Source organism: Drosophila ananassae, chromosome 2R (genome assembly GCF_017639315.1).
Source record: "Drosophila ananassae strain 14024-0371.13 chromosome 2R, ASM1763931v2, whole genome shotgun sequence".
NCBI lineage: Eukaryota > Metazoa > Arthropoda > Insecta > Diptera > Drosophilidae > Drosophila > Drosophila ananassae.
The window spans coordinates 15,508,635-15,523,592 of record NC_057928.1 but is presented as its reverse complement, the minus strand read 5'-3'; the positions used below and the strand labels follow the sequence as shown (position 1 = coordinate 15,523,592).

The 14,958-nt window shown below is 38.0% G+C and overlaps 9 protein-coding genes and 1 long non-coding RNA gene across 12 annotated transcripts in view; 4 read left to right on the top strand and 6 right to left on the bottom strand.

Annotated features, from left to right (window-relative positions):
- Nucleotides 1-68: 68 nt before the first annotated feature.
- LOC116655922 lies at nt 69-568 on the bottom strand. The gene is made up of 3 exons (XM_032454939.2): nt 521-568; nt 262-462; nt 69-201 (listed from the first exon to the last, which is right to left on the bottom strand). The coding sequence occupies exons 1-3, from the start codon at nt 546-548 to the stop codon at nt 134-136; spliced, it is 297 nt and encodes a 98-aa protein (XP_032310830.1). The 5' UTR covers nt 549-568; the 3' UTR covers nt 69-133.
- Nucleotides 569-868: 300 nt separating this feature from the next.
- On the top strand, nt 869-1,567 carry LOC6493253 (sulfated surface glycoprotein 185). Of its 2 annotated transcripts, none has more exons than XM_044714913.1 (3): nt 869-933; nt 994-1,198; nt 1,254-1,567. In XM_044714913.1, exons 2-3 carry the CDS (start codon nt 1,087-1,089, stop codon nt 1,565-1,567), a joined length of 426 nt encoding a protein of 141 aa, XP_044570848.1. In that variant the 5' UTR covers nt 869-933; nt 994-1,086. The 2 variants fall into 2 exon arrangements, with proteins under 2 accessions (XP_044570848.1, XP_044570847.1); XM_044714912.1 differs by having other exon boundaries at nt 875-933; nt 994-1,194.
- Nucleotides 1,568-1,615: 48 nt separating this feature from the next.
- On the bottom strand, nt 1,616-2,202 carry LOC123257135. Its single transcript, XM_044714915.1, has 3 exons — nt 2,068-2,202; nt 1,808-2,017; nt 1,616-1,741 (listed from the first exon to the last, which is right to left on the bottom strand). Exons 1-3 carry the CDS (start codon nt 2,099-2,101, stop codon nt 1,674-1,676), a joined length of 312 nt encoding a protein of 103 aa, XP_044570850.1. The 5' UTR covers nt 2,102-2,202; the 3' UTR covers nt 1,616-1,673.
- A 126-nt stretch (nt 2,203-2,328) lies between these two features.
- LOC116655904 (salivary glue protein Sgs-3-like) lies at nt 2,329-3,282 on the top strand. The gene is made up of 3 exons (XM_032454849.2): nt 2,329-2,448; nt 2,511-2,714; nt 2,776-3,282. Exons 1-3 carry the CDS (start codon nt 2,424-2,426, stop codon nt 3,204-3,206), a joined length of 660 nt encoding a protein of 219 aa, XP_032310740.1. The 5' UTR covers nt 2,329-2,423; the 3' UTR covers nt 3,207-3,282.
- Nucleotides 3,283-3,340: 58 nt separating this feature from the next.
- Nucleotides 3,341-4,013, bottom strand: LOC123257134. The gene is made up of 2 exons (XM_044714914.1): nt 3,884-4,013; nt 3,341-3,825 (listed from the first exon to the last, which is right to left on the bottom strand). Exons 1-2 carry the CDS (start codon nt 3,948-3,950, stop codon nt 3,416-3,418), a joined length of 477 nt encoding a protein of 158 aa, XP_044570849.1. The 5' UTR covers nt 3,951-4,013; the 3' UTR covers nt 3,341-3,415.
- Nucleotides 4,014-4,191: 178 nt separating this feature from the next.
- Nucleotides 4,192-4,833, bottom strand: LOC6506721. The gene is made up of 3 exons (XM_001957328.3): nt 4,675-4,833; nt 4,410-4,613; nt 4,192-4,348 (listed from the first exon to the last, which is right to left on the bottom strand). Exons 1-3 carry the CDS (start codon nt 4,697-4,699, stop codon nt 4,275-4,277), a joined length of 303 nt encoding a protein of 100 aa, XP_001957364.1. The 5' UTR covers nt 4,700-4,833; the 3' UTR covers nt 4,192-4,274.
- Nucleotides 4,834-4,962: 129 nt separating this feature from the next.
- Nucleotides 4,963-5,577, top strand: LOC6493255. Its single transcript, XM_001957329.4, has 3 exons — nt 4,963-5,108; nt 5,167-5,376; nt 5,447-5,577. Exons 1-3 carry the CDS (start codon nt 5,075-5,077, stop codon nt 5,509-5,511), a joined length of 309 nt encoding a protein of 102 aa, XP_001957365.1. The 5' UTR covers nt 4,963-5,074; the 3' UTR covers nt 5,512-5,577.
- On the bottom strand, nt 5,523-6,292 carry LOC26514832. Its single transcript, XM_014910184.2, has 2 exons — nt 6,103-6,292; nt 5,523-6,038 (listed from the first exon to the last, which is right to left on the bottom strand). Exons 1-2 carry the CDS (start codon nt 6,149-6,151, stop codon nt 5,614-5,616), a joined length of 474 nt encoding a protein of 157 aa, XP_014765670.2. The 5' UTR covers nt 6,152-6,292; the 3' UTR covers nt 5,523-5,613.
- Nucleotides 6,293-6,857: 565 nt separating this feature from the next.
- Nucleotides 6,858-14,958, top strand: part of LOC6493258 — a 34,961-nt gene continuing 26,860 nt past the window's right edge. Inside the window, exon 1 of the mRNA XM_032453855.2 lies at nt 6,858-7,532. Coding sequence (XP_032309746.1) covers nt 7,100-7,532 — 433 coding nt within the window. The 5' untranslated portion in view covers nt 6,858-7,099. The remainder of the gene's footprint in view (nt 7,533-14,958) is intronic.
- Nucleotides 8,706-14,644, bottom strand: LOC116655758. Of its 2 annotated transcripts, none has more exons than XR_004310804.2 (3): nt 14,355-14,644; nt 11,511-11,611; nt 8,706-11,438 (listed from the first exon to the last, which is right to left on the bottom strand). It is a non-coding gene; the product is annotated as an uncharacterized LOC116655758 (long non-coding RNA). The 2 variants fall into 2 exon arrangements; XR_006507112.1 differs by lacking the exon at nt 14,355-14,644 and adding an exon at nt 13,833-14,289.

The window sequence follows — 14,958 nt, the reverse complement described above, 5'->3', positions numbered from 1 at the left end:
GATTTTATAAAACTTATAATATAAAATAATGCGTAATACCATTTTCCCTAAAGAAACTTGAAGCTTACTTTGGGAAACATACTTTGAGACATTGTTTTATTTAAATTTTTAGAAAATACTCAAATTATTATAATTAATTTCGAGAACGTCGCATTCCAGCCAACGCAGCTACATCACTACAGTTCATTCGTCGGTCTCTTCCTGAAATTATAATAATTACCATAACATGTAATATTTATTAATTTGTAAGTCAAAAATCACCTAGGCAGTTCAATTTGAAGAATTCACAACGATGGACGTTTCTCCAGACCCAGGTTCTTTGGGTTTTTGATTTGCACTCTCTATTTAGAAAAGCCATTTGGCGATCATCGTTATTGTTTAAAGTCCCAAGGCACGATTCACATTTTCTTTCTAGTCCTTCGCAATATTCCCTCTGTCCGCAAACTATTACCACACAAAACACTACAAGCAAATAAATATATATTTAATATTTAAGTATAGGTTTTTACGAGAAACTTACCCACGAGAAACGAGAATTGTAAATGCATTTTGACGGCGTTTTAAAAATGTCTACACTATTTAGGATAGTCAAGTAACTTAATATAAAACGGATCTACAAGGTAATCAAAACAGATGTTTTTTTTTATTTCAATATATAATATATACATATATAATAATGAACATAAAACAATTCTTTTTGGAAAGCTGACTTGGCAACTAAATATTCTTCTACATCATTTAAAAGAAAATATAGTTCCTTGAGTCAATTGAAAAATGAGGAATACATTTATAAAATGAATAAAACTAGGTCATTTTTTATAAAAGCATTTCTAGGACATAATAAAAGCTCCGGTTTATATTTATTTTTACAGCACAACGTGTTAGCTTCTCAGCTTAAAAAGACAAAAATGCGACAAACCATTTTAATCTTTGGTATAATTCGAATAATTTCTATTTCCAAGACAATTGCACAACTAATAAAAACTATTTTAGTTTTCACCTGCCTTGGAGTAGCTGTACTAGCTCAAGAACGTCTGGCCATGTGTCGAAGGATGGCTTTGAGATGCCAAAACCGCCAGACAAGGAATGGAAGATCCAACGATGTCACCAGAGTCTTCAACCAACAATGTCGTAGTCGCATCAGAAACTGGCGAGACATCTCCAGATGCGAACTGGGTCGAGCAACTTGCCAGTGTGAGTCTTGGGAGTAATACATAAATTTTGGTTTAACAAAATTTTAACATACTTTTCAGTGACCCTTATGAGTTGCTTTGCCTTGTCCTGTGAGCGTGTAAGAAGGGTCCTGGAGCCGGCACGCCCTACCACACCCTGCCCATGCACCACACGCCGTCCGCCACGGCCGCCACCACCGCCGAGAACGACACCTCGACCACGAACCACTCCCAGACCTCCTGCTCCACCAGCCACTCGAAATCCTCCTCCACCTCCACGACCTCCTCCCACGACCACAACTCGACGGCCACCAAGCCCCACTCGAGCTCCCGTAACTCCCAGGCCCAGACCCCCTGGCCCAGGACACAAGAAGCCCTTTAGAAAGCGGCCTTAATCAAGTGAATTGTTATTCTATATATTAAATAAAGTGAAACAAAATTTATTTACTCAATGGTCTCATGTTGATTTTATTTACTAATAAGATGGTAAAGTTTTTAATCTTAACTTCTGATGGGAGTCATTCCTGCTAGTTCAGCAAGATCACTACAATTCAACTGACGTTCCCAACCTTAAAAGTAAATTAATTTTTTAATAAAATAAAACTTTAAAAATAAAACTCGAATAAAATACGTACCCAAGCAGCTGAGCTTTGATAGCTCACATCGATCTATGTCCCTCCAACGCCAACGGTTTTGCGTCCTTTGACGACATTCCCTATTAAAATTGGGAAGCGTGCGGGCTCCTACGCTGTTGATTTCATCCAAACATGATCTACACTTTCTTTCCATTTCATTGCAGTCCCGGCGAACCTGGTCCTGACCATCGACCAGGCTCACAAAAAGAACTAAAATACAATTAGTAACTTGAGAATAGAATAAGTTTGACTTCACTTACCGGCACATAGGACTAAGATAGTTCTCATATGCATTCTGATCGGCCTTAATAGGAATCTGTTGAAATAACTACCAAAAACTGCACTTTTTTTTAGCTTTTATATGAAGACCAAAAATTAAACACTGAAATACATCCATGGCACTTGTTAAAATATGACCACAAAGCCTATTCAAAACCTTTAAATGTGGAAATACGAAATTGGGTCACCTTTTCATGAAATTCCATTCATGTTGCTTGACTTCCTGAACGACTCGAATCACAATATCAATTACTTTGTCTAGGGTACTTCCAGCATTTTATAAAAGCTGAGGTCTAGACATAGTTTTAACACAGAACTTGAGCAAATTTTCACAGCAATGTCGAAAGTAGCTCTACTTTTGGGTAAGGATATTCAAAAACTTAATTCTAATCAAGAACCTTTAAAAAATACAAATCCTTTTCAGTTTTAGCCCTCGGCCTGATAGCTGTCCAAGCCCAGGATCCAAGTCAAGCTCAGGCAGCTTGTCGCAGGATATCGAATAGATGTACAAATGCCCATCAAAACCAACAAAACGATGTGTCAGGTGCTTTTAATCGAGCCTGCAGAATTGTAGATAGAAACTGGCGAGCTATCAGCCGTTGCGAATTGACCAGGGCCACATGTGCTTGTAAGTATTTAAAACATAATACAATTTTAAAGGATAAAAAATATATTATACTATTTTATAGTAACCTGGGAGAATTGCCAAACCCTCTCTTGTGCCAATGTGCGACGAGCTCTTGGCGGAGGAGGATCAAATCCAAGTCCTCGCACAACAACTCGTCGAACTCCCACGCCAAGAACAACACGTCGGGGTCCCACACCTAGAACAACTCGTCGGGGTCCCACACCTAGAACAACTCGTCGAGGTCCAACACCGAGAACCACTCGTCGAAATCCCTCGCCGCAAACAACTCGTCGAGGTCCAACACCTAGAACAACTCGTCGAAATCCTACACCAAGAACAACTCGAACTCCCGACCGAAGAACCCAAAGAACTACCACATCGAGAACCACAACTCGTCGATCGCCGAATCCTCCCAGGCCCCCAAGGCCTCCAAGGCCCCCAAGGCCACCTAGGCGTGGAGCTGCCGTACCGACTCCCGACCCAGATGAGTAATCCAGGAATAACAGAGTTTTAAAATTTCGATTTCAACCCGTTAACATCATTATTAAATCTTTCAATGCTCTCTAAACTTTGTGTTGTTTGAATAAGCATATGGGGAAAAAAAAGTTAAATCGAACTATAAATCACACATTTCTCATTTCACTTTAATAACAAAAATATTTGTTACATTCATAATTTTTAAACACGTTTTCAATTTTCAATTACTGAACTAGCGTTTCATTATAATCCTTAAGAACTTCGGTGGTACTTTCATCCAAAGTACTACTACTTGGAACAGTAGTTTCTTCCTCGTCCGATTTCTTGACGGGATTTTGCGTACTATCAGTGGAACTATTTTCATTAGTTACTTCCTCTGCAATTTTCGTTGTGGTTTCAGGCAAAACAGTACTTGGAAGAGCAACTTCCAATGTCTTGACGGGGCTTTCCGTTTTTAGACTGGGAATAACGCTTACATTTTTTGATACATCGTGTCGAATAATCCTTTTGAATTTCTTTGAACCAAACCCATAAGTGTCACTTTGTACAATAGAGTAATGGAGAATTCCAGCTAAAAAGATTCCTACGGTGATACCCACAAACAGGCAGAGGCAAGATTTTTTACGGGATCTTCCTATAAGTTTAAAATATTCAAGAATAAAAATCGCAATTCAATTGTGATTGAAACTTACCTTCGTTTATCAAAGAACGACTCATACTGTTGCTAGCTAAATGTTTAATGTACTCTGACGAACTCATTTCGATCTTTTTTGGCCAAGTACTTTTATTCGATTAAATGATGTGCGAGAAGAGCTAGCCGGTATTCATGAAATTGCGAGTCTACCAAACAATTGTACAAACAATGCTTTAGCAAAACCCATATGAAATAAGTTAACAAGCCTTTTTTAACCTGAAAAGTACACAAAAATATAAAATGTTCCCCTCATTTTTGGCTCAAGCTTTGGGAATTTAAATAAAAGTTTCCAAAAAAGTCACAACCTTTTAGAGAGCATTGAAGTGTTTATTGTTTTGAAGGCAAAGGTATCGTTTATTACATTTTTATTAAACGCCGAAGAACTCCTTTTAGTCGCGAGGACCATCTCGAAGGGCCTCCCTGACATTGTCACAGGATAAGGATCTGCAGCGCTCAAGTGTCACTAAAAAAATGTTTAAAATTGTAATGGATTTTAAAATGGAAAAATATTTAAGAATTCTTACATCGGCAAGTGGCCCGAACCAGTTCGCATCGAGAGATGTTACGCCAGTTGCGATGTTGACGACGACACCAATCATTGAAGATATTCGATATATCGTTATTCGGTCCATGATTTCTAGCAGACCTTAAGCACCTGGCATTAACCCTCTGACATACCTCCCGGGCATTTTCCTGGGCCATTGCAACCGCGAAAAGGCAAAAGATAGCTGGAATTTAAGGAGATTTTCAAAATAAATTCAATTTGATAAAAAGTCTTTTAAAACTTACAAAAAATCAGAGTTATTTTCGACATCTTGGCGTTGCTTCCAAAAACTCACTAAAAAACTGTGCTGACCAGAAGCAATTACCTGGGCTTTTATAAAGTCCCCGGAACATTGGGGAAACAACTGCAAATTTTTCTTGAAAACGTGGCTTATTTAGTATCAGGAAGCAGATAAAGCGATGCATTCAATTTATTCAAAAGGTGACCTATTTTTGAAAGTATTTCCTTAAAAAAACTTCCTCGTTTCCAAAATTGTTTTGTTTTGATTGAACTCATTGTCTCGAAACATCTGCTTGGCTTCCACCACGTGGTTCTTTGGGTGTTTATATAAAGTGGGGTAGGAAATGGTTGATCAGTAGTTACAAAACTGACAACTTTCCAGCAAGACCCAAACAAGTACTCAGAATGCATATCAAAGCAGTCTTGGCCATATTTGCTGGTAAGTTTTGTCCAGGATAACACCCGGAACTCCTCCTAATTTCCATACATTCTGTTAGTCCTTTGTCTGAGCCTGGTTTCTGGCCAAGATCGGATACAGAGGGACTGCAATGAGCTGGAAAGGAAGTGCCGGGAGTGTGTCGGTCAACTTAACAACAGGGAGGATCGCAACTTGCCCACCTTGAACAGGGAGTGCCAGCAGAAAACGATCAGGACATGGCATTGGAGGGACATCGGCCGTTGTGAACTCACAAAAATTGACTGCCTTGGTAAGTTTAGCTTCTAAAAGCTTTTAAACAACTTCTAATACCATTCAATTAACCATCTTCCCCTTTTTAGGATGGGAAAGTCGTTTGGACTGCGGCGATATTGCTCGCTTGGCTGGCATGCGTAGGAGGAACTAAGTTTTGAATTCCAAATATTAAATATTGCGATAATTGATTAATAAAAATCCAAAGAGAGCATTGAAATATTAGATATTTTATTTAATTGATTTACGAATTAACTCAAATCTCTTCATGATATTTATTCATGGCATAACGCACAATGCGATCTGCAATTTCATAATCCGCATCAGGATCCTTATGGTGATTATGATGATCATAATCGGGGTAGTGGTGATCCTGAACCGGAACATCCTTTTCTGTAGTCAGTATTCCATGCCCTAAAACAATCAGCATTCTTGAAATTTTTCTTTCATCTATATCGCTATCGTTATTTATATCCTGATGATATTCTTCTCTTTCAGTTGTAAAAACATAAGGATGAATATTATAATCAAACTGATCATGGTTTTCCTGATGGTTTCCATTGGGAAAGCCAAAATCATCATAATGATCTCCATATTCCTTATTAATACGCGGTATATGATCTGGATAGTGCTCTTGATAATCGTGATGAAACATTTCATCTGGGGTTCCTAATACAAGGTCTGAAAATGTGGGATATTAATATTAGTATTGAAAATAGAACTATTTTTCTATAAAAACACATACCCAAAATTAATAAGCTTACAAATAATTTAGGATTCATTTCTAGTTGCATTGTCCTCTTAAATGTCCTCTCACTTTAGGAAAAATTATAATACTGGCGTATAAATTTTAAAATTCATTTCATATTCCATGGCTGGTATTATTTTATTTAAACAGCAGTCAAGCCTATATAATATACAAATTTATAATATATGCATTATATATAAATTGTCTGTATATTATAGACTGTAGTCGGAAATCGAAGGCTGGAACACTCTATAGGAAGGCTTAAAATAAGTAATTCAATTTAAATACCCAAACTATATAAAAGCCATATCATTTCTGGTAAAATCACACAGACAGTTTTAATTTAAAAACATTAAAAGCTTTTTAAATTTTATTATTAATTAATTAAAAGCTCCTAATCGCTCTTCAGTCAAGAGCTTTAATTAAGAGAGAAATCCACCAGAAGCCCCGATCGGCTGAGAACTGAGATTGGCTGGCTATAATTCTCGCCGGTAAACAAAAGTCGGTCAAAATTCGCGAGAGAAAAACGCCGAAACAGGCCCATCTGGCTTTGAGAAAAATAAAACCAAAAACGCAGGCTGGCAGGCAGGCGTTAATAAGCGTAGAATACTGTTTAAACAAGAGACCAGATTCCGACACTGTCTCTCGATCTATCTGCTTAAATACACAATGTGATAACAACGATTACGGGCATAAAAGCAAATTTCTCAAACAGCGCCTGGTTTAGTTAGTCTATGTCAGCTGCAGTCATTATTTTCGCACACAAACAGAAACCCAACGGAAAAAATCATATGTATAAACGCGCAAGGAATAAAATAAATAATATATATCGCATCGTTGTAGAACAGGCCAAAAATATTTTTCAGTCGGCTAGTGAGTTACCAAAGAAACGGTCGTGTTTTGGCCAAACAAAGTGCTCCGATCTGGATTAGAGATTGTTTAAGCGACAGATTAAGTGATTGATTTAGTGACTTAGTGACGGAGTGGTGCAATCATGTCCAATTACACGGTGGTGCGTCTGACCAAAGTGCAACCTTATATGCATACGGTGGGCAGCAGCTATGCGGCTCTGGCCAATGTCGACGGCTTTTACGGCCCGACCTTGGAGGCCGGCCTGCTGGATTTTCATGGCAATACCAGCCACGCCACACATGCCAATCTCACGGGCGACAGTGTCCTCGTATTGATCGGCGAGGATACCTACAGCTACCGCTCCACCTCCACCATCGTCCTGATGGTCACCGCATGGATCCTGCTGATCCTGGGCTTTGTCTTCTGCTGCTGTGCCGAGTGCTGCGGCGTTAGTGTGTGGCGTGGCAAGAAGCGTGCCAGCGTCAATGACGTCAATCGGATGGAGGCGGGTGCGGCAGACGGAGATGGTGGTGGTGGTGGTGGTGGGAGGGGCACTGCAGCAGAGACCAATGCAGGTGAGTGTTGCAAGTTTTTGGTTCGAACTGAAGCAAAGCTTTCCTTTGGCGCAATTTCCTTGCATACTTCCAGGCAGGCATGTAAATTGATTGGCCCCCAATGGGGCAGGTCGGGGCGATGCAGGGGAGGCAGGTAATCCGTTTTCCAGTAACCGAACTTATATTTCATGTTACCAATAAATGCCAACAATAAATAAGCTGTAACTAAGATTGTACGAACATTTGGGGAATTTTAAATACTCTTTAAAACTGTTTTTTTTTTTAGATTTTTTAGTAAAGTGTATTAATTGCATGTTTTATTATTTAAAAGTACTTTTAACTATCCTATAAGTAAATGTTACCATTTAACTATTTTATTAAAATCAAGAATCTTAAAATAAAAAAAATCTTACTTTGAGTCTCCCATTGAACATTTCCGTATATATTTCCCTATAAACCTAAACTAAAGCCAATTAAATAAATGAAAAATTCTGTGAGAGCCCCGTGAGCTCTCCTCCATTCAATATCCTTTCTTTCCACACCTCTCCCTAATCGGCTCACTATTCCAGTGACCCTGTAAACAAACTACAGGGCATAAAATACATTTTGAATGGCCTGTCAATGCTCTTAGCCTTGCTGAACTACTTTTCAAACAACACGAAGGGGCTTCCTTGCTTCTGCGAGTCTCTGCGTTTTGGGAGCTCAGAGCTGGGAGTCGGGGAGTTTCTCTGCAGAACTGCCTGCCTCATCGATATCATGAAATATTTAGCTACATATTTCTCGAATTTCGTTGCGCTTCGTTTTTGGCAAATTTGGCATGCGTTTTGGCTGAAAATTGGCTTTTGGCCAAGTAAACGAATCGCACATAGGAATGTATACTGCTTTCTACCAGAATCAAACCATACTCATAGTCACTGAGGGAAAAATATTACTTTAAAAAGGATATTTTCCATTTTTTAGGTCGAAAAGCTTAGTGGATAAACCAAATTTTGTTTCTATTAGCCTTAAGCTTATTATATTCTGTTAAAATTATTAAAATTTCATATATTGAACAAAAAAAATTATTCCATATCATAATAATACCATACACTATTTTATTCAAATTTTTTTTCAGTGCATTTAGAACCATTTTGTTGGATAATTTGGATGTTCTCTGCGCTCAATACAGCTTCTGTGTATCGTAGGCAATTAGCATTGTCTCGAAGATATTGCGTTTCATTAGAGCGATATGTGTGTTGTGTTTTCAAAGTGTGTGTTTGGGTCCTAAACTAAAATGCACTATAGTCAATGGGTCATTCCGATAACAGCAAAATTTGTTGCAAATTTGTGTGGCATTTAAGCCGAAACTGGGATTTCTGTATTGTGTGGGCTGACGTCGGCTTAAGTTGCAGCCTTTTTGTTTTTCGGTTTTGCATTTTGCCATTTGAACTTAGCAACCAAAACTATGTTTTGGCCAATTGTCCAAATGATGGGTTGAGAGAACATTGTGGAAGGGGAGTATCAGAAAACATGCTAAAGCTTTAAATGAAAATGTTTAGGAAAGCCTTTTGTGTTTGAAGGGGTTGGGACCAGGTAAAAATTATTAGAATTTGATCAAAAATTTAAGAACAATTGTCGAATCGTTTTATTTTTGTGTTTTTCTTTGACGTTACCAAAGTCAATTTTATTATCCTGGCATGTTGAACAAGTCTTCCTGGTATCCTTATATCTACCTCGCGGTGCGGTACTTTCAATTTATTCAGTTGAGCGCATTTGGCCCATTTTGCCAACGGCATGAGAAGCGTCTTAGTATGTCAATGCAATAAATTCTTCCACTTTCGTTTCGAACTATGGCCACAAAACGTGCCTGGCCCCGTAGAATGTCTCGAAGTCCTCTCGAAGACCTCCAATAGCAGTTCCTTGTTAATGCCCCTGTTTCTCTCTTATTTCCTGCTTTTTTTTTAGTTGCCCCACACGAGAAACTTTAAGTTGAGAGCCATATATATAAAATGGCGCAAAGTCACAAATGCTTTATGAAACTTTTTGTTTTTATATATTTTATTTGGCATGGCGCTCATTTCGCTGCACAAGTTTTAATAAAAAACTTGTGCCGGCGCTTCGTTTTCTTCTTCTCGCTTCGAGCCAACTGCAGTCGATGCTTTTAGCCGACTTTGCTGTTCAGGAATTCATAACCGCATTTCTCTCGCTGGGCTTGGTGGGATCGTGTGGTCGGGGGGGTTGGAATCGGGAAATAGCGGGATACCAAGAGGCGCAGTTGTACATACCAATTGCTTATGTATCGACAATATGGGACTGTGGGGGGAGGAGTGGAGTGTGGCCTGTGGTGGCACCCCCTTTATCAGAACCCACCCACTCACTCCATTTCTCCCCAACCATCGAGGTCCCAGCTGATGCAGCCAAAGCCCCGGCGTATAATAAGTTTTTGTCTTCGACTGAGCAGGAATGCCTGCCAAGTTCTACTCCTTAACTTGAATCTATAATTCAGTTTTTCCAGCTATTTCATTTTGTCTTCAATGCGTACGCCAATTTAAATTTTTTAGGGAGTATACTCGTATCCAAAGAGCTTCCAAGGAAATAAATCAAAAAGTAGGTTAATATTTAAGAATAATAGCTATTTATTTATCAACTCTTATATGTAGTTTTAGCTAAGTTTTTAGTATTATATAGTTAAAATAAGATCCATTTTCTTATAAATATTCCTCACTTAATCAAAAAGAATAAATAATTCTCTTCTCTGTTAAAAAAAGAGAAAGGAAACACAGCTTTTCCTTATTTATGTCGTAAAATCGTGTACATATATATAAAAAAGTCTGTATACTTTATTCGCTGTTTATGCGCTTCATTTGCTGCGATCTAAACAACACCCATCCACCCAAGAACCGCCCACTGTCCCGATAATTCGTGTACATCATTTTTTACAGCTCCTCATCAGTTGGTGGCTCTGCTTAGTTAGTCTTTCATGGCACTTTGATTGCTCATTTGGCATTTATTTGATGATGCCAGGACTCGTCTGCCTCTCGAGTCCTTAAATTATTCATTGTGCGTGTGCGCTTCTCCTCGTCCTCGTTCTCGGCCTCGTTCCGTGCTTTTTCCGTCCTACCTCTGACCTAACAGCGTCTCAATCTTGCGATGAGCCCTGCGAATTTTTTTAAAATATTCATGTCCTGCCGCTGGCTAGCGAAACGGGCAAAAAAACGTCTGACAACTCGCTGAAAACATCGACGGTCGGAGGCGACCAACTAAAAGTGCGTAATTTTTACCGACAGCGCATTGAAAATATTGCCCTCAGCGACAACAGTAGCGAGGTGGGGAAGGGCGAGGGGGCCGCAGGATATTCCAAGGAACGAGCTCACAGAGTCCTACGTGAGTTGGTAACTTGTACTTGGTCAGGACTCTGGGCAGCATATTGGATTTGTGCCATGTTTTAGCCAGAGATGAAGCGTGAGAATGGAATTAAGATGAACTTACTTAACTTTAACTTTATCTTAAAAATAAAAAATATTTTATAAAAATATATATTTATAAAAAATATTAAAATAATGACATTATGTATAAGAAATCTGATAACATTATTAAACTCTGTTTTGGTTCACCCTCTTGCCATTATTTGGTTTTTGCTTTGACATTTCATCTAATTTGTATTTATTGTCCTGGATTTTTTCACTCAAATTGTGTTTTAAATTTACATTTTTTATTAGCCAAGTTCCAGTTCTCATACCATCCGTCACTACCAACTTTATATAAAAAGATATATCTCCTTTACACGTTCTCCGCATTGATTATGTTGAAGTGTAGAAAGATGTTCGATACTCGAAGGAGACAGAATGTGGCATGGGGCTGGCAGGACTCGTGCTCTGCACTTTCCATTTGAAATTCAGGTCAATTGCATTTGTTTCGTCGCGGGGGTGGACGAATCTGCATTTGAAGCTGTCAATTTACAATTTGATTAAGTTGAATTTAATTGCTTTTGTTGTATAATTATAAAATATATGTACATACATTTATGCAAATTGTATAGTGCCATTGATTTTGATAAATTATGCTTTTGTCTGGTTTTTTCATAACGTTTTTATTGAGTGAGAAGTATCGCATAAAGTGCTCTATAAATAGGTTTTGACACATTATTGAGTTAAAATAAAATAATGGATTAATTATGGTGTCAGTTCAAAATAAAAGTAAGTCAATGAATGGACTTTGATCAATTAATCCTATTTAAGTCCCAGCTTGTGCAAATTAAAATGAATCAAATAATGCATTTAAGTATCCATATATTTGGCAAAGGCTCATTGAATGGCATTTAATGCTCCTTCTTCGCTCCTTCACCCATAAATCTTGCACTCATTCAGCCATTAAAATTGCCCACTTAGCAGCCTTTCAGCGCAAATTACCATAATTCGAGCCTTTCACCAGCCTTCCATTCTCCTTTCACTTTTTGAAAGGCGCACACACACTTAACCTTTAATTAAGATACTCGAAAGTTTTCAATATTAAGCTCAATTGTATGCAGTGGCGCCGCATTGTCGGCTCCTGCTCCGACTCCGGCTCCGGCTCCCTTGCAACAGGAGCAGAGCGCAGGTTCCCTATTTCTACTTTTCCACCAGGATACATACTACACAAAAAGAAAATATAACGATTTTCATATATATTCACAAATTCATATATATTTTTGGTCAAAATAATGCCAAAACTTTTGTTGCCAGGTTTTGATGGGAAACGATGCTACTTGGAGTTCTCAATTCAAAAACTATTATACCTTGATATGTATGAAACCTTTTATGGATCTTTCGAGTAATGCCCAAGTTATGCAGATTTTCCCACCAGGAAAATTGGAAAGCTTGAACAGCGTTACTAATATCATTTTACATTCCCACAATCTGAAATTTCCATTGAGTTTTTAGCGAATATCTAAACTATTTTGAATCCGATCGCAAAACGGAATACCATTTATGAATGAGAGAACTATTCTCCTTCGATCTGCATAAAAAGATCGGAAAATGGAAACGAAAAAAATATGGACCATTTTTTGGCCAAAATCATGATGGTACCCCTTTAAAAAATTTCGAAAAATGGGTCCAAAATTTTGTTGCCAGGTTTTAATTGAGAATGATTCTACTTAAAGTTCTAAGATTGGGAAGGTATGACATTTTTGGATCTGCCGATTATTAGTCAAGTTATGCACATTATTCCATTACGAAAATACAAAAATTGGTCTAACGTTTCAGATACTTTTTAATTTGGCCAAAATCTGAACTTTTCAATCACTTCTTTTTGTATATATTAACAATTTCTCAACCGATCAGTAAACGTAATACCATTTGTGAATCGGAGAACTTTTCCCCTTCGATCTGCATAAAAATATCGGAAAAATGAAACGAAAAAAATATGGACCATTTTTAGGCCAAAATCATGATGGTACCCCTTTAAAAAATTTCGAAAAATGGGTCAAATTTTTTGTTGCCAGGTTTTGATGTGGAATGATGCTACTCGGAGTTCTAAGTTCGGGAAGGTATAACATTTATGAATCTTCCAAGTATTGGCCAAGTTATGCAGATTTTCCCACCAGGAAAATTGGAAAGCTGGAACAGCGTTACTAATATTTTTTACTTTCCCAAAATCTAAACTTTCCATGCAGTTTTTAGCGAATATCTTAACTATTTTGAGTCCGATCGCCAAAAGGATTACCATTTATGAACCAGAGAACTTTTCCCCTTTGATCTGCGTAAAAATATCGGAAGAATGAAACCGATATCCTTTAAAAAATTTCGAAAAATGGGTCCAAAATTTTGTTGCCAGGTTTTGATTGACAATGATTTTACTCGAAGTTCTAAGATCGGGAAGGTATGACATTTTTGGATCTGCCGATTATTAGTCAAGTTATGCACATTATTCCATTACGAAAATACAAAAATTGGTCTAATGTTTCAGATACTTTTTAACTTGGCCAAAATCTGAAATTTTCAATCACTTCTTGTTGTATATCTTAACTATTTCTGAACCTATCAGTAAACGGCATACCATTTATGAATCAGAGAACTTGTCCCCGTCGATCTGCCTAAAAATATCGGAAAAATGAAACGAAAAAAATGTGGACCAGTTTTTGGCCAAAATCATGATGGTACCCCTTTAACAAATTTCGAAAAATGGGTCAAAATTTTTGTTGCCAGGTTTTGATTGAAAATGATTCTACTCGAAGTTCTGAGATCGGGAAGGTATAACATTTCTCGATCTGCCAAGTATTGCCCAGGTTATATACATTTTTCCATCATGAAAATGGGAAAAACAGAAAAAATAACTTGGGTTCATAGCCCAATAATAATATACCACATATTCTCCCTGTGCACTTTGGTGTAACTCCGCCACCCTCCTGTCTTTCCGATTCTCGTCATTGGACTCCCCATCGCACGCTCACATGTCAAGTCGCTGCAATTTTCCATAACGAAATTAACGCCATGGCAGGCGAGCAGGCGCTGCAAAGTATGCAACGTAAATTTTTGCGCCGAACCAATAAAAATAATTGAGGCAAAAACGCCACATGTGTTGGCAGAGAGGGGAAATGGGGGTGCTGAAAGGGGAGTGAGAGAGGTAAGAGGAAAGTGCAGGGTCTTGGCTCGAATGGCAATTTTGCTTTTATTGCCTGACTGCCTGATGACGGCAGCTCCTCACACATCACCGGCACAATCACACTCACACTCACACTCACATTCACATTCACCATCCGCCCCGTTGCCTTCGTTGGCTTTTAAGTGCTCAGCTCTTTGTTGCGGCTCGCTTTTTGTTGTTATTGTTGTTGTTGTTTCTGATGTTGCAGTTCTGTTTGTTCTCATTGTTGTTGCTGTTACTTACACTCTACTCCTTCTCTCCGGCAGCCTTCGCGGCGGCTTTCTTCTCCGCTGCCACTGTCATCGCCCGGTTTGCACTTGCATTTATACTTGTTTTCATTTCCGTTCCGCTTATCACATTATTGCAAGCTCATTGCCGACTTCTCTTTTGACGCATCCACACAGAGACAGTTATCAGGACTCACACAGACATTCATGCACACAAAAACCTGTTATCAGTCAAGCTGTCGTGGTTTTTCCTGGAAAAAGCTAAGAGGAAAAGGATAATATGATTTTGGGAAATATAAAATAAAGATTATGGAAGCTTTCTGAAAATATTTATTTATTTTTTATTTTTTTTTATTACAATAAATGAAAATAGTCATTAAAATAAATAAAATTAAATATTAGACAATTCAACAGACTTAAAATACCTTTTGGAAACACTTACTAACTTTTAAATAAAACTAATAATTAATTTTTATGGGATGACTGAATAACAGTTACGGCAAAAAAACACAAAATAAGTTAAAACATAAAAAATAGTCACAGTTTTGATGGGACTATGGACCTCCCAACAAATCATATTTAATTTCATACAAAACGAAAAGTTAAAGAAAAAACACTTA

What these genes read in the sequence shown, in the direction of transcription:
- LOC116655904 (XM_032454849.2), top strand. Translation starts at nt 2,424, where the DNA reads ATGTCGAAAGTAGCTCTACTTTTGG. An exon ending in GAAAGTAGCTCTACTTTTGG is followed by an intron (nt 2,449 to 2,510) that starts GTAAGGATATTC and finishes AATCCTTTTCAG; the next exon opens with TTTTAGCCCTCGGCCTGATA. An exon ending in GACCAGGGCCACATGTGCTT is followed by an intron (nt 2,715 to 2,775) that starts GTAAGTATTTAA and finishes ACTATTTTATAG; the next exon opens with TAACCTGGGAGAATTGCCAA.
- LOC116655922 (XM_032454939.2), bottom strand. Translation starts at nt 548, where the DNA reads ATGCATTTACAATTCTCGTTTCTCGTGG. An exon ending in ACAATTCTCGTTTCTCGTGG is followed by an intron (nt 463 to 520) that starts GTAAGTTTCTCG and finishes ATTTGCTTGTAG; the next exon opens with TGTTTTGTGTGGTAATAGTT. An exon ending in CTTCAAATTGAACTGCCTAG is followed by an intron (nt 202 to 261) that starts GTGATTTTTGAC and finishes TTATAATTTCAG; the next exon opens with GAAGAGACCGACGAATGAAC.
- LOC6493253 (XM_044714912.1), top strand. Translation starts at nt 909, where the DNA reads ATGCGACAAACCATTTTAATCTTTG. An exon ending in ACAAACCATTTTAATCTTTG is followed by an intron (nt 934 to 993) that starts GTATAATTCGAA and finishes AAACTATTTTAG; the next exon opens with TTTTCACCTGCCTTGGAGTA. An exon ending in GGGTCGAGCAACTTGCCAGT is followed by an intron (nt 1,195 to 1,253) that starts GTGAGTCTTGGG and finishes CATACTTTTCAG; the next exon opens with TGACCCTTATGAGTTGCTTT.
- LOC123257134 (XM_044714914.1), bottom strand. Translation starts at nt 3,950, where the DNA reads ATGAGTTCGTCAGAGTACATTAAACATTTAGCTAGCAACAGTATGAGT. An exon ending in TCGTTCTTTGATAAACGAAG is followed by an intron (nt 3,826 to 3,883) that starts GTAAGTTTCAAT and finishes TTAAACTTATAG; the next exon opens with GAAGATCCCGTAAAAAATCT.
- LOC6506721 (XM_001957328.3), bottom strand. Translation starts at nt 4,699, where the DNA reads ATGTCGAAAATAACTCTGATTTTTT. An exon ending in GAAAATAACTCTGATTTTTT is followed by an intron (nt 4,614 to 4,674) that starts GTAAGTTTTAAA and finishes CTTAAATTCCAG; the next exon opens with CTATCTTTTGCCTTTTCGCG. An exon ending in GGTTCGGGCCACTTGCCGAT is followed by an intron (nt 4,349 to 4,409) that starts GTAAGAATTCTT and finishes ACATTTTTTTAG; the next exon opens with TGACACTTGAGCGCTGCAGA.
- LOC26514832 (XM_014910184.2), bottom strand. Translation starts at nt 6,151, where the DNA reads ATGCAACTAGAAATGAATCCTAAATTATTTGTAAGCTTATTAATTTTG. An exon ending in TGTAAGCTTATTAATTTTGG is followed by an intron (nt 6,039 to 6,102) that starts GTATGTGTTTTT and finishes CCACATTTTCAG; the next exon opens with ACCTTGTATTAGGAACCCCA.
- LOC6493255 (XM_001957329.4), top strand. Translation starts at nt 5,075, where the DNA reads ATGCATATCAAAGCAGTCTTGGCCATATTTGCTG. An exon ending in AGTCTTGGCCATATTTGCTG is followed by an intron (nt 5,109 to 5,166) that starts GTAAGTTTTGTC and finishes ACATTCTGTTAG; the next exon opens with TCCTTTGTCTGAGCCTGGTT. An exon ending in CACAAAAATTGACTGCCTTG is followed by an intron (nt 5,377 to 5,446) that starts GTAAGTTTAGCT and finishes TCCCCTTTTTAG; the next exon opens with GATGGGAAAGTCGTTTGGAC.
- LOC123257135 (XM_044714915.1), bottom strand. Translation starts at nt 2,101, where the DNA reads ATGCATATGAGAACTATCTTAGTCCTATGTGCCG. An exon ending in TATCTTAGTCCTATGTGCCG is followed by an intron (nt 2,018 to 2,067) that starts GTAAGTGAAGTC and finishes ATTGTATTTTAG; the next exon opens with TTCTTTTTGTGAGCCTGGTC. An exon ending in ATCAAAGCTCAGCTGCTTGG is followed by an intron (nt 1,742 to 1,807) that starts GTACGTATTTTA and finishes TTTACTTTTAAG; the next exon opens with GTTGGGAACGTCAGTTGAAT.